Below are 27,088 nucleotides of genomic sequence, written 5' to 3'. Positions count from 1 at the left end.
AAAATAAATAATAAATATCCTATAGGCTATCCAATAGGAAAGATACTTACAGCGTCTATTAGAGCTATAGTCGGGTTACTACAGGAGTGAATGGGCTGCTGGAGCACCCGCTCTGAACGTCAAACATCGCCGGGGATGACGATTCAATTAATATTGAATTAATTTAATATAAAAATTTGTATTATGTATATATAAATATACAATTATTTAGTTATATTATTTAGACCATGTAGCTTTTATTTAATTATCATTATAACAAGATCTGTAGCCTATCTGACCGTTGAAAATCCACTTCCACCAATGTTTAAGTCTGGTTCAGGTATACCAGACATTATTAAAATATTCATAATATAAAAACGATGTAAAAAAATAAGGTTATGGGCAGAATTCGGTTAAAATTCAGCCTCTGCTTGCCCACAACTACATGGTCTAATTTCCTCGTTACACGCTTTAAATTAATTATATTTAAATTATTATGACCATGGAGCCTGTATTTTCTTGCCGTTATCATTACTGCCTTTCTCGATATAAATTCTCGAAACACAGTGGAAAAGAGAGAGGGAGCCATAGAGAGGGACAGTGATGCACTGCGGAGCCAAGTAACTGATGGGCTTAACAGGGCCTCTCCTATATGATGAATATATATATATATATATATTAGAGCTGTCAAGCGATTAAAATATTTAATTTTGATTAATCGCATTAATGTCATAGTTAACTCACGATTAATCGCAAATAATTTTTCTATGCTAAATATCCCTTGATTTTTTTGTCCCATAATTCTTCTCATTTTTAATTCTCTTATCAACATGGTGAAGTGCATCAGCTTGCCTTGTGCAAATGATTTTTTATTGATAACAACATTGGCATATACTGATCAAAACAGGACGATACAGAAAAAGAGCCTATAGTGCAATTAAACGACTGCTATGAACAAATGTAATTTGAACATAGCAGTCAGGCTACTGCTTCTTTGTTTTGAGCCAAAGAAAAAAAAAGAAAAGTTTTTATTCATATATATTTTTTAATAAAATAATTGCGTTAATCGCGCGATAAATTTGTTAACGCCGTTAAATTTGGTTTGCGTTAACGCCGTTAATAACGCGTTTAACTGACAGCTCTAATATATATATATATATATATATATATATATATATATATATATATCTGTGTATATTCTGTGAAACGCTCCAATCTAAAATGCATGGGTTTATATCTCATACTGTGCTGGACGAATAATGTTGGACAATCGTGCTCTTGGACACAATTCAATAGATACTTTCCGTGAGTGAGAACGAAAGGTTTTTGAGGAGGTCCGCTGTAAAAAAAATGGGAAATCCGAGTATCCCTAATACACTACATTTACCCTTTGATGCATTTGTTGTTTTGACACATACATAAGTAGAGGGTGCACTGTACTATCTGTGCACACCCCTTCTGTGGCAGAGAAAAGATCCCAATTGAAAGGCAATGATTTGAATTTCGTTCTGTGTAGCACGAAATAAGTCTGACAATCGTGCTCAGGGGCACGATTCAATAGATAACTTTTCATAAGCATGAGAACAAAATGTTTTTGAGTTGGTCTGCTGTAAAAAACAGGGAAATCAGAGTATCCCTAGTATGCTACATTTACCCTTTGATGTATTTATTGTTTTGACACAAAGTAGGGGGTGCATTGTACTATCTGCACACACCCTTCTGAAGACTCTCTCTCTCTCTCCCACCCTCTCACTCTGTCTCTCTCTCGTTTTGTTCTGTTGAATGTTGGACAATCGTGCTCTTGGACACGATTCAATAGATTACTTTCCGTGAGCGTGAGAACGAAAGGTTTTTGAGGAGGTCCGCTGTAAAAAACAGGGAAATCAGATTATCCCTGGTGTAACAGAGTTAGAAAGAGTTTTGTTTATGTGTAAGTTTCGCCAGAGTTAAGCTGCCTAAGATTGTATTATTTATAATGGAGCCTCTTGTGGAGTTGTGGTGTGCTACAGGTCTGGTGTGTTTTGTCTGTTGCGTGTTGCCGTACCTCTTTAGAGCGGTGTTGCCACGAGACAGGTATGTGCATGCATAGTAACAGTCCTCCCCGTATTGTATTTTGTTTAAGGAGAAAGACATAATTTAGGTGGTATATTTTAATGCAGTGTGTTTATCAGTTGTTTAGCATGCATTGTGATGATTTTGGAATAGTTTTATTAACTAATAAAACGTTTATTATTATTTTCATCAGACCATGTGCATGCTCACTAGCTTAAAAGTCCGTTATGCTATCACAGTAATGTTACTGCATTAGAAGGTAAATGTATTTCATTTTGTTTTCATACATGCAGAGCCTGTAGGGACCAACAACACAACATTATGAAGACAAATGGTTTGTTTGTCTTCTGTTCTCAGGTATGCTCCAAAGTGTGGTATATGAATGGCAATCTTGTATTTCGGTTTGGGTTAATGTTGTTGTTCATTGTTTTATATGATTACTGTGTGTGTTTGTTTTGTAATGTTTGAGAAGTGGTTGTGTTTTTAGGTATTATTTTGATATCATAGTTTAGTGAGATTGGTGTTGCCACGAGACAGAGCCTGTAGGGACCAACACCACAACATTATGAAGACAAATTGTTTGTTTGTCTTCTGTTCTCAGAAATAAAGAGGATAAAAAGTACATCGTTGTTCATCAATTCCTCAACGAATGACCACCGTTACACTAATACACTACATTTACCATTTGATGCATTTGTTGTTTTGACACAAAGTAGGGGGTGCATTGTACTATCTGCGCACACCCTTCTGAAGACTCTCTCTCTCTCCCCCACCCTCTCTCTCTGTCTCTCTCTCTCTCTCGTTTCGTTCTGTTGAGCACGATAATTGTCTGAGATACGCGCGGTCTGTGGAGAACGTTTGTTTCAGTTTTTGAGGAGGCATGCTTAAAGGAACACTCCACCCATTAAGCTTACGCATTAAGCTTTGCATTGTTAAAAACCCAGTCATACTTTTGAATGGTCATGCAACATTATCTCGTTTACTTACACTTCCTTCTGGCAATGACGCAAAAATTGTCATTTTGCGTCATTGCCAGAAGGAAATACAAGAGGGGGGATTTCTATTGAGACTACAAGCACTAGTCCCACCCTTTCAAACCCGCCCATAGGGGGTGGGACCCAATGCGCTAACAGACCTATCACAGCTCAGTGCCAGTGCGTTAGACTTCACCTGCAGAAAACATGGCCGAAGGTACTGAATACGCAGATGGACACAATATGGAGGATTAGTCATTTGAAGAAGTTATGGTAGATACGAATGTTCGTGGCTACCTTTATGAGCCACAATACAGCGACGAGCAGCTGAGGGCTATGGAGGAACAGGAGGCGGCAGAAGCTGCCGCCGCTACAGCCGAGGCAGACGACCTGCCTGCCGCAGACGAGGAGCCCACAATGGCTCGAGCTGGGGCGGATTGGTGGTGCCTGTGCTCTCACTGTGCGCCAATGGACACAGAGCAAGAGTCTGTCTGCTGCCGAGAATTCCAGCGGTTCCAATTTCTTCTGGACGAAATCACGGAATCGGAGGATGACACGGATGTGTGTGTTGTCAATCACCCGAGTTTCGCACCCCAGGCTTTACGCCTCATCTGAACAGTTGGGTATTGGATACATATTTCCGGACCCAGAAATTGTACTGGAAACGCCAGCCAAAGCCCGCCGGGAGAAACAGACATCTGAGCATAGAGTAAGTGTTTGTTTTTTATTAAAACATTGGCTACAATAATTTTGAGTCCCAGGGATCGTGACAATGTAGCTATCCGAAAGTAGCCAATCTTTTGGCAGATCATAGGATACGTTACGTTATCTTGAAGTCTGTGTAATGCTGTATAGGCTACTCAAGGCATAATTTATCTTGCTTTGCTAATGTTGTTCTCTTTCTTTCTTAGACAGTATCGGCTTCCTGTGTTGTCCAGGCCATCACAGCTAATTACCCAACACAAGATGGGCAGTGCCATGGCTACAAGGAGACAGTAGATGCTCAAGATGAGCTGTGAATATTTTGACTCTAACAAACGCACACTACAGGTTTTATTTTTGTGAATAGTTTTCATGAAGAAAACTTCAAATTCATGTTGGTTGTTGTGATTTGTTTACTAACCCAAGTGCTGTTATGCTAAAGTAGGCCTACTGTATAAGACAAACACTTATTTCAACTGGGGAGAAAAGGTTGAGTTGATATGCTGAGCTACTGTAATTAGCAAATGTTTTTATGCTGTACAGTAATATACAAATGATGCGTTTGAAAAAACGAGGGCAGAAGTCTAAACTAGGCAACGTATCACGGGGATATGTTTACACAAAGTTTGCTCGCGCTAAGACTCTCGCTAGGACCATGGGTCCTTCCCCCTCCAAACGGATACAGGCAGGCAGTGCAGCGAGCGCAATGCACTGTGGTAGTTGGAGGATTGCTTACTTTTCAGCCAGTGTGACACTTTCTGCCTTTTCTCAGGCTAATATGAAACGATTTCAATTTTGTTTTCGCACACTCTCTCTCTCTCGTCTGAAAAACGCTCCTATTCAAAATGCATTGGTTTACATTTCGTTCTGTGTAGCACGAAAACATTGGAGAAACGCTGCCGTTCAGAATGCATTGCTTTACATTTCGTTCTATGGAGCACGGTTATTTTAGGAGGTCTGCTTCAAACATGCAAAAATGGAAATATTGACATATATATAACTAGAGGGTGCGCTGTACTATCTGCACACGCCCCTTCTGAAGCCTCTCTCTCTCCCTCTCTTTCTCTCTCTCTCGCTTCGTTTTGTGGAGCACGTTAATTGTCGGAGAAACGCGCGTTCTGAGGAGCACGTTCGTAACAGCTTTTGAGGAGGTCTGCCTAAATCTTTTTAAGTATTGACTTATATTTAACTAGAGGGTGCACTGTACTGTCTGCGCACACTCTCTCTCTCGTCTGAAAAATGCTCCCATTCAAAATGCCTTGGTTTACATTTCGTTCTGTGTAGCACGAAAACATCGGAGAAACGCTCTCATTCAGAATGCATTGGTTTACATTTCGTTCTGTGTAGCACGAAAAAAGTAATCTTGAAAAGACAGTCTTGCTCTGGGACACGATTCAATAGATTAACGTGGGTGCGCATGAGCACGAAATCGCGTGATGCCGGGTTCCATGTGGACGTTAGAATACACAATTCGGGGTCAAACAATCTTAAGTGGCGTCACATCCTATGCCACACCACCATCGTGGAGAGATGCCACCATCATTATTGACTGCTTGAATGAAAAAATGGTGAGCTTTCAACAAATAATCAAACCGATTTCGAATGAAACTAAACTACAGTTTTGGTTTGGTTTACCATGTGTCAAATCTTGACAGAAAGCAAATTGGAGTAGTTTAATTTAAGGCATTCCGCCAGAAAGTCTTTAGGAAGTCAGGTGAGGCAGTATAAAGAGCAAAAATGTACATGAATGGAGGAACTAGTGGTGGATGAATGGGTCAAACAGGACTTTCCCCATTCCACCATTTGAGGTTCATGTCACGTATTATTTTCAGTACTACTTGGCTAGGTTCAGGTGACACAATTTGAGGGCTAGGCTATTGCCACAAGCCCTGAAGACAAATTTATCACATGTGCTGTCAGCACCAAAATGGGTAACCATTTGAGTAAATAATTTGGTTAGTAAGTGGGTTTAGTTTGAAGCATATATCGGCTATAGGTAATCTAAGTTGACAATTTCACATTGAAACTAGTTAGATCATATACCTGACCTTTTTTGACGAAATGTCCAAATGTATCGTTTCTTTACATTAATCGGCTGCGGAATAACCTTTTGGCTGAGAAAGCTATCTTGGTCGGAACAATGAATAAATAGCACAGAGAAATGTCCAAGCACACACTGAAACAACGATGCATGTCAACCACTGACTGCAACACAATTGACGAAATAAAAACATCTCCCTAGTCCGTACAGTCCACCAAAAAGTAGCGATGGATGACAGTAGGCTACTAAGCAAAATCTGGAGGAAACAATTCCCTACTATGGATTCTTTCATGTCATGTGCAGTATTGTGGGATGCATCGAGACGATAGAATTCTTCACATTTCATTTGGATGTTTCTAACATCCAAAACACAGACCCTTGCCTCACAAAAAGTCCATGTGTGCGTGGCTTGCTCTTGAGTTCTCTGCAGACGGTGAGGCTGTACTGCTCTCCTTTGCAACCAACATAAGGCTTGCTGTTTGCATCCACTGAGACAGATTATCTTCACGTGAGAGTTTCAAAATGCAAATAAAAGTTCTTACAGAAACGAGGAAGAAGCAATCAAAGTCACTTGCTTCCCAATATTACCAATGAGATTTTATGTTTAAATTATTTTAAATTATCAAGACACATTTTAGGGTCAGGGACTCAATTAGTTCCCTACACTATTCACTATTACATCACTGTCAAAATGAAACTTAAATACTGTCACAATTCCTTTTGATTATTTTCTAACAAATTCAAGTAAAATATTTTTTTACATATTATCTTCAATCATTATTATCTTCAGTCAATTGGTCAGTCATTAATGTTATTTTTGATCAATAAACTGTACTTAGACCCATACATTACCATTATTAAGTGGCTCTTCGTCTGTGAAGAAAGAGTAAATTGTTACTATGTTGCTGGTCAGCCAACCAGGGAACAACATAATCAGATGAACTCTTATTTACCTGCTTTTTCATCCACAGGCCTGGAAACCCCTGGAAACCGATTCAAAGTGATGTCACACCAAACCTCCTCAAACATATCCAGATGCACATCAAATGATAATTAACTAGCATGTTAAATACAGTATATATTCTGAATATTTGTACTGTATATATACCGTCTATACAAGGGCCATCAGTCAGCACTGTGGTCCAACATGGGAAGAGAATTACATAGAGTATACTTTTCAACATCAGTGGTTCCCCACCAGTGTGCTGGAGAATATGGTGTGCCTTGAGGCAAGACAAGGATTGGTGTAAAATTCGGTGAGATTGGACACCCATGCTGTCATGGGTTGGTAATCGAATAGATACTTAAGATTTGCTTTAATGTTGATTCATTGTTCCATGAAGAGCAAGTTATTGTGCCATTTCAAGAAATTACAAAAATGTCTTCTTTAATTATGAACCTTTATCAATCTAACACTTAATCTACACATTTATTTGTCATACTTATTTGTGTGTGGCAAACCAACCTGTTAAATATCCTGCAAATTATGTCTGACATTTTTCATTATGACGTCCTACAACTTGGTTAGTGTCTTGAAGTTCTTCTTGGTATTGTGGTGTTGCTGTGTTGTGCCTCCAAAAGGGTTTGGTACCACTGGTCTATATTCATAGCGATAGTTTGATAATGTCTAATAGTGATTCATTGTGCTTGATAGTATCTATTAGTGCTTGATATTGATCGATAGTGTCTAGTAGTGATTCATTGTGTCTGGTAGGTATTGATGTCCCATAGATTGCTAGTGATTGGTTATAGTGGTGATTGGTAGTGATTGATAGTGGCAGTGATTGATGATACTCATTCACCTTGGCGGATGCAGGTGTCTATGGGAAGAGGTTGGCTCCACCACTGCTCCCTCTGTTTGCTAGAGAATATGAGAGAATATAGACCACCACATGTCTAGAGAATATAGACCACCACATGTCTAGAGAACATAGACCACCACATGTCTAGAGAACATAGACCTCCACATGTCGAGAGAACATAGACCTCCACATAGACCACCACATATACGAAAACATAGACTTCTACATAGACCACCACATAGACCACAACATAGACCTCTACACAGACCTCCACATAGACCACCACATAGTCCTCCACATGTCTAGAGAACATAGACCTCCACATAGACCTCCACATGTCTAGAGAACATAGACCTCCACATATACCTCCACATGTCTAGAGAACTTAGACCTCTACATAGCCCTCCACATATCTAGAGAACGTAGACCACCACATAGACCTCCACATGTCGAGAGAACATAGACCTCCACATAGACCTCTACATGTCTAGAGAACATAGACCACCACATAGACCTCCACATAGACCACCACATAGACCTCCACATAGACCACAACATAGACCTCTACATAGACCTCCACATAGACCACCACATAGACCACCACATAGACCTCCACATAGACCACAACATAGACCTCTACATAGACCTCCACATAGACCACCACATAGACCTCCACATAGACCTCCACATGTCTAGAGAACTTAGACCTCTACATAGACCTCCACATGTCTAAAGAAAATAGACCTCCACATAGACCTCCAAATGCCTTGAGAACATAGACCTCCATATAGACCTCCACATGCCTAGAGAATGTAGACCTCCACATAGACCTCCAAATGTCTAGAGAACAAAGACCTCCACATATACCACATAGACCTCCATATGTCTAGAGAACATAGACCTCCATATAGACCTCCACATTGACCTCCACATATCTAGAGAACGTAGACCTACACTTGACCTCCACATGTCCGGAGTTTCTTGAGCATAGAAGCCAGCCCTGCAGTATACCTCTTGAGCATGCTAGTCGACGGGATGAGGCCGGCGCAGGAAGAGGTGGTGGGCAGCCGTCTTGCCTGCCACCAGTGTCCGTCCGTCTGGTCCACCACCTCCAGCAGCTGGCCCTTCCTGAAGGACATGCCAACGTCAGGGCAGGGGAGGGACCAGTCCTGCTGGGGACTGTAGTCCACCATGGCCCGCATGAAGACCTAGAGAGAGACAGGGACAGACATCAGACTGGAGGGAAGGTGAGAGTAGCATGATGGAGAGATGCCATTTTTCCACTATACTGTACTGTGTGAGAGAGAGAGAGAGAGAGAGAGAGAGAGAGAGAGAGAGAGAGAGAGAGAGAGAGAGAGAGAGAGAGAGAGAGAGAGAGAGAGTACTTTATAGGTTGGTTGCTAATTACATTTAAAAAAATACATACAACCAAATGTAATTAGTATCACTGATAGTAAATAAATACTCATCGAGGATGAATGGATGTTAATGGTAGTCGATTAAGATCTTTTTGCTCCTTAAATATGTTGCTAATTTATGAGCCTGCTTACAAGGGACCAGAGGAGGCTAAATAAATGTCGGGCTGCGGTTGGCTACACTGGAGGGAGACGGAGAGAGACAAACAGAGAGAGATCTTTACAAAGGTGATGGCAACACTGGAGGGAGACAGAGAGAAACAAACAGAGAGACAGGTCTTTACAGAGGTGTTGGCAACACTGGAGGGAGACAGTGAGAGACAAAAATAGTCTTTACAGAGGAGTTGGTGGCAGTGGTCTGCGGTTTGTTTGGGATGACTTTGAACAGAATGGTTCCCTGAGAATGAATCTGTCACAAACACAAACACACACACACACACACACACACACACACACACACACACACACACACACACACACACACACACACACACACACACACACACACACACAAATGAATTAATCAGATTCATTTTTGAAATTATTTAAGTCTGTTATATGGATTGCTTCAGATCCCATGACATTAGGAAGGCTGTTAGGGAAGCTAATTAGGAGAGCTTGTTAGGGAAGGCTGTTAGGGAAGGCTGTTAGGGATGGCTGCTAGGGAAGACCCTTAGGGAAGGCTTTAAGAGAAACGGTTATTGAAGCTTTCAGGAAGGCTCTTAGGAAGGCTGTTAGGAAGACTGTTAGGGAAGCTGTTAGGGAATCTGTAAGAAGGCTGTTAGGTAGGCTGTTCGGAAGGCAGGGGCGTACCAGTATCTGGATGACCTGCTCCGGCTCCAGACCCTCCACTGGGTTACCATTTACCTCTAGGAGGAGGTCACCAGTGTGGAGAAGACCTACACAACGCACAAAGTACACTCACTTAAAGACACTCAATAAATACCATATAAAACAAATACACACACTTTAGACCAAGGGTTCTCAAAGTTTTGACAGCTGAGGGTCAATTTAGGAACTCAAAATTTGACTGAGGGCTTCCAAAGGAAAAAAAAACAGAAAAAAAATCCCATTTGTAATCATTTTAATGGTTAGGTTGCATCTCTACAGTTACATGTATCAGTCTGCATCCAGTATAAACACATTTTAAATAACAAATTAGGCAAAACCTGGCACAAACCTTAAGAAACATTGTAATTAACACACAATCCATGGAGTTCTCTGCCCCCTACAGTCAAATTTGGGATATAACAGTCCTGTGTGCATTTCAGAAACTTATTTAGAACAGTCAGTCTCATTGTGCCTTGCTTGAAAACAGAAAAAAATCCCACCTGTAATCATCTTAATGACCAGGTTGCATCTTACAGTTACATGCATTGGTCTGCATCCAGTATATATAATAAATACATTTTAAATAACAAATTAGGCAAAACCTGGCACAACTTTAGAAAACCTTGAGAAACATTTGAACTAACACACAATCCCTGGGGTTCTCTGCCCTATACAGTCGAATTTGGGATACAACAGTCCTGTGTGTATTTCAGAATAAAAACTTATTTAGAACAGTCAGTCTCAGTGTGCTTTCCTTTCCTATCAGCATGGACCTTATTAGGGGCAATTCCGGCTACCAAATCACCACAGGAAAACCTGCACAGACACACACACACACACACACACACACACACACACACACACACACACACACACACACACACACACACACACACACACACACACACACACACACACACACACACACACACACACACACAGGGAGGGGGAGAAAGAGAGACTTTTAAAATAGAAGCTTACCAAACAAGTCATCATCACTAATATCTCATTGCCTGTCATCAATAAGCTTTTCATTAAATCACACAATATTTGTTACTAGGTGAATATACCTTTTTGCATTGGCATGGGATTTGTGGTGCTGTTTTCAGTTGACCACGATTCCTCTGATGTCCTGCTCCATCTCTGTCGTTGCAATACGAAGGACATCATGTAGATGGCCATCTGTAAGCCTGGATCTCAGCTTAGATTTGTTGATGGCCATGGTGGAGAAGGTCTTCTCACAAATATATGTGCTCCCGAATACGGAGACCATTCTGTTGGCATGCTGGCGCAGTGCAGGTAATGTCGCTGGGGAAAGTCCTTTGTAGAACTCGATGAGATTCCTGTCACGATATGCTGCTCTGGCCTCGGAGCTCTCCTGTAGGTTGATGAGCTCAAACTGCATTTGTGCAGGCTTTTCCGCAGGGACACACGAGAAAGGATTTTGGAAGAGGTTGATTGACTTCTCGTGGTTCCTGAAATCAGAGAAGCGGTGCTCGAATTCCTCTCTTAGCTTTTTTATGAGGCTTTGGTTGTGGTCTGAACGCAGGTGATGCAGAACATGGCGCCCATCTGTGTCTACGAGCGCCTTGCAGGCGGGAAAATGGGTTAGATCTCCCTGTTTGAGCTGTCCCTGCAGCAGTTACATTTTTCTCTGTAAAGCTTTGACGTCAAATAGTGTGGAAATAAGCTTCCCATGGCCCTGCAGCTTCAAATTGAGATCGCTGAAAGTGTTTACATCAACAAGGAGCACTAGGTCACAGAGCCATTTAGTGTCACTTAGCTGTGTCAAACCCTGTCCTTTTGACTCCATGAACTCTCTTATTTCCTTCCTCAAGTTAATAAAACGCTTCAATGTGGCACCTCTGCTCAGCCCCCTGACAGCAGAGAAGTATATCACGTCACCAAAATCGGTCTCAGATTGCTCCAAAAAAGTCTTGAATTGGCGGTGATTCAGACCTCTGTATTTCAGGAAGTCTTCACAACAATATCCATGACATGTTTTATTTCAAGCGTTTGAGCAGCGAGGACTTCTTGGTGTATTATGCAGTGATATTTGATTAGTTTCTTACCTCTGCTGTTGGCCACTTTCTCAGAGAGCAGCGACACGGCCCCTGCCTTTCTTCCGACCATTGCCGGTGCTCCATCTGTTGTGACACCGACCATAGACGGCAGCCTCACATTGTATACTTCGAGACTGCGACACACAGCATCACAAATGTTGACTCCCCTTGTTCTGTCTTTGATACTCTCCAAATTAAGCAGCCTATTTCAAAGTTCTCCCTGACCGTTCGGATTAAAATCAGCAATTGCACTGTATCGGAAATGTCCGTGCTTTCATCCAGTGCGATGGAAAAGGCTCCCTTTCCTAGTCCCTCCATACGTTGTCCCAGTTGCTCTTTTAGATTGTTTGCCAGATCTTCGATTCGTTGTGTCACTGTGTCATTCGACAAACTTATGTTACAGAGCTTTGCTTTTTGCTCGGACATACAACATCAGCCAGTTTCAAAATGCATTCTCACACAAATTCTCAGTCACTGAAGAGCTTGCTCTGGCGGGCTATTTCTTGAGCGAAAAATAGCTAGCCTGTGTTATAGCTGCACTGGGTTTGGTTAGATTTGTGAAAACTGTGCAGCGTAGCCTCTTTTAGGTTGTTCAAGCTTAGCGGTGCGCTCCTCGCCGGTAAATTTGTCATAGGTTTTATGATTGGTATCATAACGGCGTTTTATGTTGAAGTCCTTCAGAATTGCATTAACCTGCTTGCAGATCAGGCACATGACTTTATCCGACCCGTGAGGTACGGCAAAGTAAGCGTATATACAGTTATCTTGAAACCGCCTCTTCTCATCGCCAAAATTACGTTTTATTCTCGAGGGGCCCGGCTCCCGCTCCGACTCCATCATCACAGCTGCAGTCATGGTCTCTTCCCTGAGGCTGTGGCAGAGTGACTGAGGCGGGAAACGCCGTCATAATCCCAGTGGCCTTTCAAAGTAATGTACAGTTGGAATAAAACTAATGTAACAGGAGTTAATTGAAAGCTTTGTCTTTTCTTTTTTTGTGTCATTGCGGGCCGCCAGGAATGTTTCTGCGGGCTGCCATTGGCCCGCGGGCCGCACTTTGAGAACCAATGCTTTAGACACTCTTCATACACACTTTATACACACCGCTGCGGTCTGCCAGGCCTCCGTGGATGACCCTCGCGATGTAGATCTCCCCTGTCTCCTCATCCCTCTTTATAGTGGCACCCTGGGGGGATGATAGACAGGCAGAGAGACCGTCAGGTAGACAGACAGACAGACAGTGAGACCATCAGGTAGGCAGACAGACAGGCAGAGAGACCATAAGGGTAGACAGACAGAGAGACCATCAGGTAGACAGACATACAGACCATCAGGTAGACAGAAAGACAGACAGAGGGACCATCAGGTCGATAGACAAGCAGACAGAGATACCATCAAGTAGACACCATCGAATACATCTGCTTGATGTTACCGTTGGAACAGCCAGACCAGATCTAGTGCTGTGGTCATCGAGGAAGGGATCCATACAGAACTGTGAACAGCATCGCTCTTCAACCTTCTGATCTGGGGACCCTGGAGACAGCAGTGTGTCTGTGAGACACATCCACCACGTGGAATCAGTCATCCTTTGTTTCACACCACAGGACCACCAATCCTGGTGTTGCAGTTTTCTTTGTGTTGTCAGGAGCTGGAGGAGAGGGTGCGGGACTCCTGGGAGAGGGAGGAGACTCGGCACGGGGGTGGGGGGTTGTGGTGTCTGCTGGGAGGTGGCCGGGTGAGTTTGGGGAGGGCCTGGCCATCCCCGTCCCCTGCAGCTTCTCAAGCAAATGGGCCAGCAGGATGAGAGCATCCCCATCCTGCACCTCTTTGTCCTCCTCGTCCTCCTCATTCTCTTCCTGCTGGGACAGGGGCTGTTTGGTCAGATTTGAGTCTGGGCTAGTGATGGTGCTGACAACCTGCATTCTGGGGAGGAGATGGGAGGCGGGGCTAGATGAAGGGGCGTAGCCAGAGGGGTTCTTCCCAGGGGTAGGGATGTTCCTAGCTCGCTGCAAGAACGGGGAGGTGGGCAGGCTGATGCTGTAGGGGTCCAGGTGATGCTGTGATGCTGTAGGGGTCCAGGTGTAGCCATGGTTACTGCTTCTCAGGGGGCAGTGCTCCAAGGGAAAGCCTCCAGAGGATGGAGAGATCCAGAAGAGGTGAGACCCGAGGAGAGGTGAGACCCGGGAGGGGTGAGAGACCCACGGAGGGGTGAGAGACCCGAGGAGGGGTGAGATCCAGGAGGGGTGAGAGACCCGAGGAGGGGTGAGACCCGAGGAGAGGTGAGGGACAGGATCAAGAGATGGATGAAGGCAGGTAAATGTTGTTTCAAGAATGAATGAAATGAAGCCAAAGAGTGCGGAAGAGCATAAGAACAAAGAAAATCAGTATAAAATCATTTGCAGATAAAATACGACATGGATCAAAAATATTAAATTGGTTGTTGCTTTGAATCTCATTTGGAGGATGGAAAGATGGATGTAGATATATGCATGGATAATACCCCACCAGGCAAGGCATGGAGATATTAGAGATGACAATCATGGATCAAGAATGAACTGATGTCTGACCGACCAATCAAATCGCTCTTTACCAGTGCGGGGGGCAGTGTTATAGACCGGGAGAGCAGACGGGTTCAGAACTTGCTCCCAGAATGCATTGGTTTGTTGACATGAGTGACAGCTTCCTGGCGAGGAGTAATAAGGAAGGAAGGGCTGGAGTTCTTTTGGGTGGGGCCTATGGACGGGCCTACCCTCTTCTGTTTCCAGCTCCTCCCCACACCACACCCAGCGACCAAGAACCAAGCGCTCCACAGGCGAGTGGAGGAGCCGTCCATCCCCCAGACTGCTCCTCTGCTCTCCGTTCTTCAGGAACTAGACACAACAGGTATGACATCATGAGTAGTGAACAACAGCACTGATGAGGAAAGACCTGCTCCTCAAGACTGAGCTGTGGTTCAGACTACAAGAGGGGAGAACAGGCAAAAAACCAAAGCCTAAATTAAGTGAGCTAGTCCCAAGTTAGAGCTACACAGAGCATGAAGGGTTTCATTTGGACTCTTGGCAGTGAGAGGACATCTGCTTGGTTCACCGTCAGGGACTGCCATGTCCCAGGCCTACAGTACATGTGAGTTCATTTAACAGGCAAATGTTTTCATTGGCGAACTCCGAACCAAGTTGACCTGAAGCACCAATGACAGCAGCACTTCTGAATTGTTCTTGTATAAACATTGTCTGGGGTCGTACACCTCGCTGTGTTTCTGTACCTCCACTACCAACCACACCATGTCCAGGTTCGCAAAATGAAACTAGTGAGAAGATGTGAAGTAAAAAACATGCTGGGGGCCCTATATAACTATAGTTATTTCCTTGTAATAAATAGCTGTAGTTGTATAGAGGGGAATCTATTATATATATAGATCACATATATCTCTATTTATATGTTGATCACATATTTGAGATATATATAGATGTATGTGGGTCCTCTTGCTCCGTACGATGGACCATGGTGCACCCCGTCGACAGTGTACCGCGACTACAATGCAATTGTATTCAGGAATGCATAATATGACTACTAGTAAAGATATTAAGATATTTGATAAGAGGGCATTTATCCCCTGCAATATGCGACTACAGCTACTAATCTATAAATCATTTAATTTATTGACCTGCACACATCAGTAACCTGTGAATCCAGACTTCATCTATTTTCTAATTTTTGTCTGGTCCGCTGCTGGTTCGTCTGTTGTGGGTCAGACGGCTCAGTGGAGCAACTCTCACTGACTACACTGGAGCGTTGCCTTAAGGCATCCATTACCTCCGGATCCGGACGAAACGGTCCGTATCCTTATTTACCGTAGGGTGTGAATGGGCCTTTAAGGCTCGACGCAAGCTACAGGACGCTCTCCTGCCCAGTCTAGCAGGGGGGTTGGGGATACCAGGAACTAACTAATCGCTCAACTATTTATGAAGCCGCCTATGCTATGGTAGATGGAGGCTAGCTCAAGGCTAACTTTAAGCTAACCTCATGCAATTATATGTTCATCCATAAATTATCTGAAGGCCAATTGAAGGCTAGGCTGGAATTAGACTAAGGGGAGCCGGTGGCTAGCCACCGGCCGTCTCACCAGCGGCTGGTTGTTCTTCACCAGGCAGACGATCCTCATGGCGTCCTGGTCTCCTGGAAGCTCTTCTGGTAGAGGAGGTAAGACCGGCTCGTAGTCCAACCGGGCGATGCTGTCATGGGATGACAGGAGGGCCTGCAGCACACACAGACAGCTAGACAGGTAGAGAGAGCCAGACAGGTAGACAGACAGGTAGAGAGAAAGACTGGATGTAACCTACCTGTATGTGTGGTGATTGGAGGATCTTGTAGAGTTCCCTGCCTTCATCAGAACACTGAACCGTTTTCAAGTCATCCATAATCTGTAATAAACACCAGATGATATACTGTTATACATGCCACATTATAATCTGTTACATAATAGAAACAATAATCAAAAACACTCTCTAATTAACTGACTTGGTAGGCGAGGCCGGAGGCATCGGGGAAGGTGGGCCTGTGGTCCATTATCTTAAAGTCCAGCAGACAGTCGTACACCTGGAGACACACCATAGGAAGTTAAATCTGACAAATGACTGCCCCTAGACACACCGCAGAAAGATAAATCTGACCAATGACTACACCTCAAAAACCACAGGAGGTAACATTTGACCAATGATGTCACTGTATAAAAATCATGTAAATTCCCCAGGTGCAAGATAGAGCGCTTCAAGTTCTCCTTCATGCCGGCAGCCATTAGGCTGTACAAAATTGCCTGCTGTGTATGTGTATGTGCATTCATATGCATGATTGTGTGTTTATGTATGCGTGTATATGTGTATATGTTTGAAAATATTTATGCATGTGCAGATAGGTATATGTGTATGTGTGTGTGTATATATATATATATATGAATTATCAAATATATATATATATATATATATATATATACCCCAATAGTGATGGGCCGTTATCGGCGTTAACGGCTGCGTTAACGCAAAACTTTTATCGCGCGATAAAAATAATATCGCCGTTAATCTATTTTCAAACACTTCCTTGTTCGGACCCATCACGTGACTGAACTAACCAATCAGAAGCTAGAATTTAGACTGAGGTAAACGTGAGTGAATCAAAGAGGCAGATTCAACAGAATATCCTGACTGTTTTAAATATGTAAACATGTAAACATGTAAGTAATAATTGTGTAACATAAATATGTAAATGATTAACTGACTAAACATTATAAGTAAATTTCTAGCAAATTAACTCCAATAAAAATTATATTAATTAATTCTACAACTTTCAAATATTTAACTTCTAAACCTTACATTATTATGGATTATTACACGCAGTAATCTCACGCGGTGAATTATCAAATATAATTCACCGCGTGCGTGCTTGGGTGCTCGTGGATTCGTGAAACGTCATCAGTCGTTGCCCGAGCACTGTTCCAATTCGAAGTACGCATCAAGCGAGCACTGTCGTAAAACCCGGAAGTGTTCTTGATGCGTGCTCGATCTCGCCGTTTCATATGGCAAGCCATCCCCACCAGAAAACGGCATCATTTAGACGCGTATCACCTTCATTACGCCGTAAAAAACGCCGTATGAAAGTATAGAAAAACGCTGTATTTTACGCCGTCATGCGCAAAAAAGCGCCGCTTTTTACGCCGCAATTAAGCCTTTCAAGAGCGCGCGTAAAAAGCGCCGTTTTGAACATCAAACCGTGCGTAAAATACAGCGCTTTTGTGCACATCACAACGCCGTAAAATACGGCGTCTCTCTGGTATGCTAATAATCTCTGCCCTTCTTTTCTCTCAGCCAATGCATTTGAAGTGTTTGCGCCCAATCGCTGAACAAGACAAGCAGACCGAAGCTCGCTTAGAGGGTTAGCGAGGTATGTTGAGCTCCAAGCCTGGGTTAGTTGTACCACGAAAGTCGATCTCTTTTAGCGTCGCTGTATCACCATGGTGACTTATGCTCGCAACCAAACCTGGTCGGGAGCAGTTTTTCAGCTTAATCTAGCCGGAGATCGGCTACTTAAATCGGCGTGCGCAGCTTCCTAGCCCCTCCTCTGACAATGGCGTCACCATTTGTGGGTGTTCCCGTGGACCCCGGCGCACTTTTCGTACAGGCGTCTCTCCGGAGACAGAGGGTTTTACGGGACAGAATCGATCCCTTGGCATTGTCTGACGATATTCAGATTTCAGACTTTATTGTCATTGTGCTAACAACGAAATTGGGGTTCTTCATGAGAGATACAGATTCTCATCAGAGGGTGTTCGTTATTTGATCGTCCTTTTGGACCTTATGTAGACAATGATTACTGTTGCGCATTGTGTCTCCGTGACAGTGTGCTAGAGTGGAGGTAGCGCGTCAGTCTTGAATTTCTGCGCGGGGGGTTCGACTCCCAAGTGATGCAAATTGATGTGAAGCTTAAAAAGTCCTAATTCACTAAAGCTTATGGAATTATATTTTTGTGCTTATTTCGAACTTGAACCCATATTTTCAAGGCCGTGCTGGCACCAAATCTATGGGGGTAAAATGCATGATGATAGACCGGCGAAATTGAACCCCGGTCGCTGGCGTTCGGGTCTATACCAATCCATCACGCTAGTGCCGCTACCTCTCAGCGGTCGAAAACATGCCATACATTTCTTAAATAGGGTGTATTTAAAGTGAATTCCCTAAATGATAGAATAAGGCAGGATGGACGTTGCTTATGCATTTTTAAATCATCATCATTCTATTTGGATTAATGGCGAACAATTCTGCATTTGGCATAGTTATTTTACAGACAATATGCAGAATATTTTCACTTATACGCATATAGACTGCTTGATCTATCGTAAAGGTGAGAAAAATGACGCAAAAAACGCCCCTTTCACGTGAACGCGCACTGAACCTAAAGCGGAAAACCTGGTTCAACTAATTTAATCTAAAGTGAGCTTCGTGGTACCATTTAACTCTGATTGCGAGTTGCGGCTCTGTCGAGCCAGGTTTTCCCAAGAAAGCCTGGGTATGTTCAGCGAGCTTCGTGGTATAGGGCACTGCTTTGAGGAGTTCTCCTCTCATTTGTTGTTAGTTGTAGCGTCATATAGATATATATTAGTAAATCCAGTTCCTACAGTGTGGTCACCGTGGCCGTGGCCCAATCGATAGAGACGCTTGCTCTGTAGGCAAGAGGTTGTTTAAAAATAAATAATAATAATACATATAAAGACGTTTCAAACGTTCCATCTAGTCTCTCGCATTCTACAATGGCCAGCTTTATTGTTTCCCATGGGAGCCGGCGACTTAGTCTGCGAGTGGACGATCTGAAACTAAATCGGAAACTAGATTTCTTCTTCGAAGGTTGTGCTCCACACGGAACCTCCTCACCTTCATAACGGAGTACTTCGGGGCACCAGATTGCTTTAGAGCGGTACTGATCGCGTCGTGTCTTTCCAGTGTCAAATAGTTCACGAATAAAATCACCATAAGGTTCAAGTGCGGCCATAACTCAGGCTAAATTTAATTAGACAGTCTATTGCTGGTTGAGGTGGTTGGCTCTTTTTTCTTCGCTGCGTTCTGCCTTCTGGTGTAGCCTATAACTATAAATGTATCTATTTTTTGTAGGCCCTATTTGTTTTTCTGTTTCGGGTTTTAAAAACCAACACACAAAACACACAAACACAAAATCAAATGCCGTTTATTTGTTTATTCCTTTTGCCCTTTTTCAGTTTCAAAACCAAATCAGAAAAACCAAACAACAATCCTGTTAATAGTTTTTTCTGATTTTGTTATAAATCGGAATATTCAAAGAACGAACCATACACAGATTCTCCTACCTCATCACTTTACTGACACAAACAATGTGTGGCAGTAAAGGATCATTCCAGGATCATTCCATAGACACAATTCTTTCCATCTAACTAATTTAATTTAGGAGGATAGTCATTTCACAGATGTAAGTTAACCAAGTATTCTCATTATAGCCTAGTTATATCCTATTTTTGCATATTTATACATTGTATCCTATTTTCATATTTCATGTGGCATCTGTATTTTTAGCATCTGTATTTTAAATGTAGCTTATATCTTCTTTTTACATTTTACCTTTTGGGCGCTGTATTAGGCTTTGTCTGTATTTGTGTAAGAGTTATTTGTATTGTGTAACCTGCTGGATTATGAAAGTTAGTTTGGGGTAGCTAAATAAAGTGTCTGTCTGTCTGTCTGGGGAAAAATGCCGTGAAAAATGTACGCACGGTGCGTTCAGGATTAGGACTGATATTATGTCGGCCTATAGGCCTAATCAATCGGGTTTTAATATTTGAAGCATTCATATCAGTCTATTCTTTTCGTAGGCTACTCTGCTGTTGGCCTTGATGGGGAGATTTTTTTTTGCTTCCATGCACAAATAGTTGAATCCAACAACATTCCTGCGTCTCCCCCTCCTACAGAGCCCATTTAAAAGCACCGTGTCAGACTCAGTAGACTGTTACAAGCCACTGAACGTTGTTAGAGCATGGCTCCCAAGTTCATCAGTGTCTCTCTCTATGGCTCCCTCTCACTCCTTTCCACTGTGTATTTATATCGATTGAACAAAAGAGGATGTTACGATAACTCCGCGAAAATAAAGGCTCCATGGTTGTAATAATTTAAATATAATTAACTTATAAAGCGTGTAACAAGACACCTAGATGATCTGGCTGGCTGACTAAAAAGGCACTGAATTTGGAACTTATAACACAGGAGGTCTGGCTTGCGGACTAAAAAGCATTGCGATCATAAAAGCGTGACCATCTGACAAAAGCACAAATCTGACAATAAATGGATTAGATCCGACAACCTCTTGCCTCCATAGCAAGCGTCTCTATCGATTGGACCACGGTCATCACAACGTTCAAACTGCATTTACTAATATCACGCTACAATTAACGCCATGTGAGAGATCTGTGCTGAACTGATTTGGTCTGCTTGTCTTGTTCAGCGATTGGGCGCAAACACTTCAAATGCATTGGCTGAGAGAAAAGAAGGGCGGAGATTATTAGCATACTAGAGAAACGCCGTATTTTACGGCGTTGTGATGTGCACAAAAGCGCCGTATTTTACGTGCGGTTTGATGTTCAAAACGGCGCTTTTTACGCGCGCTCTTGAAAGGCTTAATTGCGGCGTAAAAAGCGGCGCTTTTTTGCGCATGACGGTGTAAAATATGGCGTTTTTCTATGGCAAGCCATCCCCGCCAGAAAACGGCATAATTTAGACGTGTATCACCTTCATTACGCCGTAAAGAACGCCGTAAAATGTAGAAAAACGCTGTACTTTACGCAAAAAAGCGCCGTTTTGAACATCAAACCACGCGTAAAATACGGCGCTTTTGTGCACATCACAACGCCGTAAAATACGGCGTTTCTTTAGTATGCTAATAATCTCCGCCCTTCTTTTCTCTCAGCCAATGCATTTGAAGTGTTTGAGCCCAATCGCTGAACAAGGGAAAGCAGACCAAATCAGTTCAGCCAGCACAGATCTGCTTTGAGGAGTTCTCCTCTCATTTGTTGTTAGTTGTAGCGTCATATAGATATATATTAGTAAATCCAGTTACAACAGTGTGGTCACCGTGGCCGTGGCCCAATCGATAGAGACGCTTGCTCTGTAGGCAAGAGGTTGTTTTAAAAAATAAATAAAAATACATTTGCGTCCTCGGCAGCCAGTCAGTTTCGTTCTCAGTGGGTGCTGGTCTCCGCCAGGGCTGCGCCTTGTCACCAATCCTGTTTGTGATATACATGGACAGGATATCGAGGCGTAGTCGTGGTGGGGAGGGGTTGCAGTTCGGTGGTCTCAGGATCTCGTCGCTTTTTGCAGAAGATGTGGTCCTCATTGGATCATCATCGGCCTGTGACCTTCAGCACTCACTGGATCGGCTGGCGGCCGAGTGTGAAGCGGCTGGGATGAGGATCAGCACCGCTAAATCTGAGGCCATGACTCTTAGCAGGAAACCGGTGGATTGCTTACTCCGGGAAGGAAATTAGTCATTAGCCCAAGTGAAGGAGTTCAAGTACCTCGGGGTCTTGTTCGCGAGTGAGGGTACTATGGAGCGTGAGATTGGCTGGAGAATCGGAGCAGCGGGGGCGGTATTGCGTTCGCTTTACCGCACCGTTGTTACGAAAAGAGAGCTGAGCCGCAAGGCAAAGCTCTCGATCTACCGGTCGATCTTCGTTCCTATCCTCACCTATGGTCATGAGGGTTGGGTGATGACCGAAAGGACGAGATTGTGGGTACAAGCGGCCGAGATGAGTTTTCTCAGAAGGGTGGCTGGCGTCTCCGATAGGTTGAGAAGCTCAGCCATCCGTGAGGAACTCGGATTAGAGCCGCTGCTCCTTTACTTGGAAAGGAGTCAGCTGAGGTGGTTCGGGTATCTGGTAAGGATGCCCACTGGGCGCCTTCCTTGGGAGGTGTTTCAGGCACGTCCAGTGGGAAGGGGGGGGGCCTCGGGGAAGACCCAGGGCTAGGTGGAGAGATTATATCTCAACACTGGCCTGGGAACGCCTCGGGATCCCCCCGTCAGAGCTGGTCAATGTGGCCCGGGAAAGGAAAGTCTGGAGCCCCCTGCTTGAGCTGCTCCCCCCCCGCGACCCGACCCCGGATAAGCGGACGAAGATGAGATGAGATGAGATGAAAAAAAATACATATAAAGACGTTTCAAACGTTCCATCGAGTCTCCCGCATTCTACAATGGCCAGCTTTATTGTTTCCCATGGGAGCCGGCGACTAGTCTGCGAGTGGACTATCTGAAACTAAATCGGATACTAGAATTCTTCTTTGAAGGTTGTGCTCCACACAGAACCTCCTCACCGTCATAAGGGAGTACTTCGGGGCACTAGATTGCTTTAGAGCGGTATACTGATCGTGTCGTGTGTCTTTCCAGTGTCAAATAGCCTAGTTCACAAATAAAATCACCATGAGGTTCAAGTGCGGCCATAACTAAGGCTAAATATTGCTGGTTAAGGTGGTTGGCTCTTTTTTCTTCGCTGCGTTCTGCCTTCTGGTGTAGCTTATAACTATGCATGTATCTATTTTTGTTTTTCTGTTTCGGGTTTAAAAAACCAACACACAAAACACAGAAACACAAATGCCGTTTATTTGTTTATTCCTTTTGCCCTTTTCAGTTTCAAAACCAAATCAGAAAAAACTAAAAACAATCCTGTTAATTGTTTTTTCTGATTTTGTTTTAAATCGGAATATTCAAAGAACGAACCATACACGGATTCTCCTACCTCCTATATTCTATCACTTTACTGACACACACAATGTGTGGCAGTAAAGTGACAAGATCATTCCATAGACAAAAATCTTTCCATACAACTAATTTAATATTGGATAGTCATTACACAGCTGTAACCGAGTATTCTCATTATATCCTAGTTTTGCATATTTATACATTGCATTCTATTTTCATATTTCATGTGGCATCTGTATTTTTATGTAGGCTACAGCATCTGTATTTTAAATGTAGCTTATATCTTCTTTTTACATTTTACCTTTTGCTGAGGTGGGCGCTGTATTAGCCTACTGTATAGGCTGTCTGTATTTGTCTAAGAGTTATTTGTATTGTGTAACCTGCTGGATTATGAAAGTTAGTTTGGGGTAAATAAAGTGTCTCTCTGTCTGTCTGTCTGTCTGTCTGTCTGTCTGCCTGTCTGTCTGTCTGTCTGTCTGTCTGTCTGTCTGTCTGTCTGTCTGTCTGTCTGTCTGTCTGTCTGTCTGTCTGTCTGTCTGTCTGTCTGTCTGTCTGTCTGTCTGCCTGTCAGACTCAGTAGACTGTTTACAAGCCTCTGAACGTTGTTAGAGCATGGCTCCCCAGTCCATCAGTGTCTCTCTCTATGGCTCCCTCTGACTCCTTTCCACTGTGTATTTATATCGATTGAACAAGAGAGGATGTTACGATAACTCCGGGAAAATAAAGGCTCCATGGCTGTAATGTCACGATCCTACTGTTGGGTAAGGTTAAGCTGGTTGGTAACTGGTGGTCATGGTAACGGTGGGAGTGGCTCCCTTGATTGGTTGATTGTGGTCACCTGGGGATCCAAGATGGTGGATATACACACAGCATGGTGGCCAGTGGTTACAGCCCCGGGAGGATAAGACTTTGTAAAGCCATTCACCCAGATGCCAGTACACACCAGAGCTAAGGAGTCCAACGGGGGAACGTGACCGCCCCTTCACCGTCTTTGTTTGTCTAGTGTTTGTCTAAACATGTAAACCATAACTGAACGAGACAGCTACCGTTCACCACAACGCTTGGGCTATCCCCATAACAAGAGAGAGAAGGACCAGCACTCACCAGGAACCCAGGTGAGTCACTACACACGTGCCCCGGAAGCTAGTTGCCTACCAGCTGTGGTTATACTACGTATGTGCCTCGACTCCTGCCTAGACAGAGAGCTGGTTTTCCCTAGATACCAGTGGGGTCGTGACATAATTGGGTTGCTCGTCCGAGGATTTTGACTAGCGAGTATTACAGGCAGGCAATCTGTTGGCGAGAGAAGCGATACGGGAGTTGTATTCAGCTCATTAAAAGTTATGTGCTGTTAGCATTTGAGGAGCACATGGCTAAGGGTGGATTAGCCACTCTGTATCAGGTTCTCATGTAAACTGATCCTTGAGTATGTAAAGAACGGTAGTTAGCCAGCTTGGATAGCCAGCTTGGAAAGCTAGGGCTGTGGTGATTTGTGATGATTTGCAAACTAGCTTAAGGATTGTGGTTGTTAGCTACATGTAGCTAGGTTTAGCATTGAAGAGATCACTTGTGGGTATTGTTTGTAGTGGGTTGCTACAGAGGAAACTATTGTTTGGTTGTGTCAGGGTAGTCAGTATGGCGTCCGCACAAGTGGATCTCTCTGAAGGGTGCGTGGGTCTGACGCGTGACCAGTTCAGGAGGCTAACGAAAGAGCAGCTCATCTCCTTGGCTGGAGTTGAGGATATTGAGTTAGCTAAAGTTATCAGGAAACCAGCAATAGTGGCCTACTTGACTAGGGAGTTAAACCTGGAAGAGCTGTGGTTGGAACAACAAGGGCAAGCTACACTCCAGACTGAGAAAGAGGAGCGGTTAGCTACTCTTCAGAGTGAGAGAGTGGAAAGAGAAGCAGCTTATGCACACTCAGAGAGGTTGGTTAGGTTGGAGGTGGAAAAGTTGGCCTTCACTACCGGTAGGCATGCTGAAAACAGGGGCTCAGGTTTTGATTTAGGTAGGGACCGTAGATTCATGCCTGTCTTTAAGGAAGACGCAGTGGATATCTTTTTCGAAATGTTTGAGAAAGTGGCCAAAGGAAAAGTGGCCTCTGCTTGTACAGAGTGTAATGACTGGTAAAGCACAGAGGGCGGTAGCTGCTCTAGACTGTCGGTTGGGTCTGGAGTATGATTCACTCAGGAAGGCTGTGTTAGAGGCCTATGGAAGTGTGCCTGAAGCCTATAGACTTAGGTTTAGGGAGCTAAGGCGGTAGCCTGGCGAAACCTATCTAGACTTCTGGCAGAACCAGGAAATAGCTATTGATCGCTGGCTTAACTCCTGGGAAGCCTTTGATTATTCAGCGCTAAGGGCCTTAGTCTTGTTGGAACAGTTTAAAGCTAGTGTTTCCAGGGAAGTAGAAATTTATCTTAAAGGGGACTTATTATACCACCAGGTGTGAGTGTGATTAGCCTTACAAGCCGTTTCGAAAATCTGCCTAATATGACATCACTAGTGGGTGTGTCCACCTAGATCTGTGCTGGATAGATCTATCTACCAGCCTACCCAGTGGACTGAAGTAAACATTGCTCATCTATCCAGCACAGATCTAGGTGGACACACCCACTAGTGATGTCATATTAGGCAGATTTTCGAAACGGCTTGTAAGGCTAATCACACTCAAACCTGGTGGTATAATAAGTCCCCTTTAATGAACGGGCAGTGAAATCTCCACGAGAAGCGGCTGAGCTTGCAGATAACTATGAAGTGATTCATGGCAAGAGGTTCACAAGTGAAGTAGGCAGGAGAAGGCCAGTTGACTCATTTAGTGGTGAACAGCAGTCAAGGAGTGCCCAATCTTTTGGTCGAGGCTATACATCCCCTTTGGAAATGCTGTGTTTCCGGTGCAATAAGAAGGGGCATAAGAAGAATCAATGTCCTGGTCTGAGGTCCCGGTTTGAGAGCTCAGGTAGGCCGGTGGCACTGGTGTCTTCTGGCAGCGGTATTACCAGTGACCTGGAGGGTTATGAAGGGTTCACTTCGGAAGGGACAGTGGCAGTGTCTCAGGAGGGTCTTCAGGTGCCAGTAACAATTCTGCGTGACACGGGGGCAGTTCAAACCCTGTTGTGTAAAGGAGTGGTGGATCTTCCACCTGCCTCATTCACAGGCAGATATGTATTGGTGCATGGTGTAGGTGGTGGCTACGTGCATGCACCTATCTACCATATACATCTCAAATCAGTTAGTTTCAGCATGTGTTGAGGTTGCTGAGGTGAACAGTCTCCCAGTGAGGGGTATTGATTTGCTGCTGGGAAACGACATAGCAGGGACTAGGGTCAACCCAGAGGTTGTAGACTGCCCAGTCTACCCGGTTGAAATGAAGGAGATGGAGGTAGAGTTTCCAGAGGTTTTTACCTCATGTGTGGTCACTCGAGCTCAGGCTAGGGAAAAGCTAGCTGTTGGTGCACCAGCTCCCGGTGCCCTGTCATCACCCTTGGTTGTTGAGGAGCCAATGGTGGATCTGTGTGACACTGTCTTCCCTCAGTGGTTGACCTCTGGCGTTCTAAAGGGGGTCAGAGAGCCTATCAGTGATATAGCTGCCGAAATAGGGACGTCCCAGAGTTTACGGAGTGCTGAGGTGACAGAGGTGGTGTTGCCATCTGAGGTCGGTGGTGATGATGTTGCAGAGTCAGATGCCAGAGGGGTTGTTAGCCGTTCTGAGATGTCTAGGGCTCTAGAGGTAAGCCAACCCACGTTCGTTCAGGAGCTTCCCTTGAGTATGCAGTTAAAGTGGCAACGTCTGCTAGAGAGAGTGACGACGTGGCAACAGGTTACTTTGTGAGAAAGGGGATTCTGTTTAGGAAATGGAGGCCAGCCAGTAGACCTGCTAGTAAGGACTGGGCCAGTTATGAACAGATTGTGCTACCACATTCTTACCGTGGAGAAGTGCTCCACATGGCACATGGCCCTTTATTCGGGGGCCATTTGG

General features: G+C 43.9%; 2 protein-coding genes across 2 annotated transcripts in view; both read right to left on the bottom strand.

Moving 5' to 3' along the window:
• The window catches only part of LOC130405724 (MAGUK p55 subfamily member 4-like), a 31,929-nt gene extending 21,623 nt beyond the window's left edge, over window positions 1–10,306 (bottom strand). Inside the window, exons 1-6 of the mRNA XM_056610889.1 lie at window positions 10,297–10,306; window positions 9,779–9,864; window positions 8,562–8,758; window positions 7,551–7,609; window positions 6,702–6,731; window positions 6,601–6,621 (exon numbers count right to left, since the gene is read on the bottom strand). Of these exons, the coding sequence (XP_056466864.1) occupies window positions 6,601–6,621; window positions 6,702–6,731; window positions 7,551–7,609; window positions 8,562–8,758; window positions 9,779–9,864; window positions 10,297–10,306 (403 nt within the window). The remainder of the gene's footprint in view (window positions 1–6,600; window positions 6,622–6,701; window positions 6,732–7,550; window positions 7,610–8,561; window positions 8,759–9,778; window positions 9,865–10,296) is intronic.
• A 595-nt stretch (window positions 10,307–10,901) lies between these two features.
• LOC130405723 (uncharacterized) overlaps window positions 10,902–27,088 on the bottom strand; it is an 85,381-nt gene continuing 69,194 nt past the window's right edge. Inside the window, exons 4-9 of the mRNA XM_056610888.1 lie at window positions 16,375–16,452; window positions 16,197–16,277; window positions 15,980–16,111; window positions 12,961–13,042; window positions 11,869–11,943; window positions 10,902–11,335 (exon numbers count right to left, since the gene is read on the bottom strand). Of these exons, the coding sequence (XP_056466863.1) occupies window positions 10,902–11,335; window positions 11,869–11,943; window positions 12,961–13,042; window positions 15,980–16,111; window positions 16,197–16,277; window positions 16,375–16,452 (882 nt within the window). The remainder of the gene's footprint in view (window positions 11,336–11,868; window positions 11,944–12,960; window positions 13,043–15,979; window positions 16,112–16,196; window positions 16,278–16,374; window positions 16,453–27,088) is intronic.

Source organism: Gadus chalcogrammus, chromosome 16 (assembly GCF_026213295.1).
Source record: "Gadus chalcogrammus isolate NIFS_2021 chromosome 16, NIFS_Gcha_1.0, whole genome shotgun sequence".
NCBI classification, from domain to species: Eukaryota; Metazoa; Chordata; class Actinopteri; order Gadiformes; family Gadidae; genus Gadus; species Gadus chalcogrammus.
This window is presented reverse-complemented; position numbering and strand designations above follow the sequence as displayed.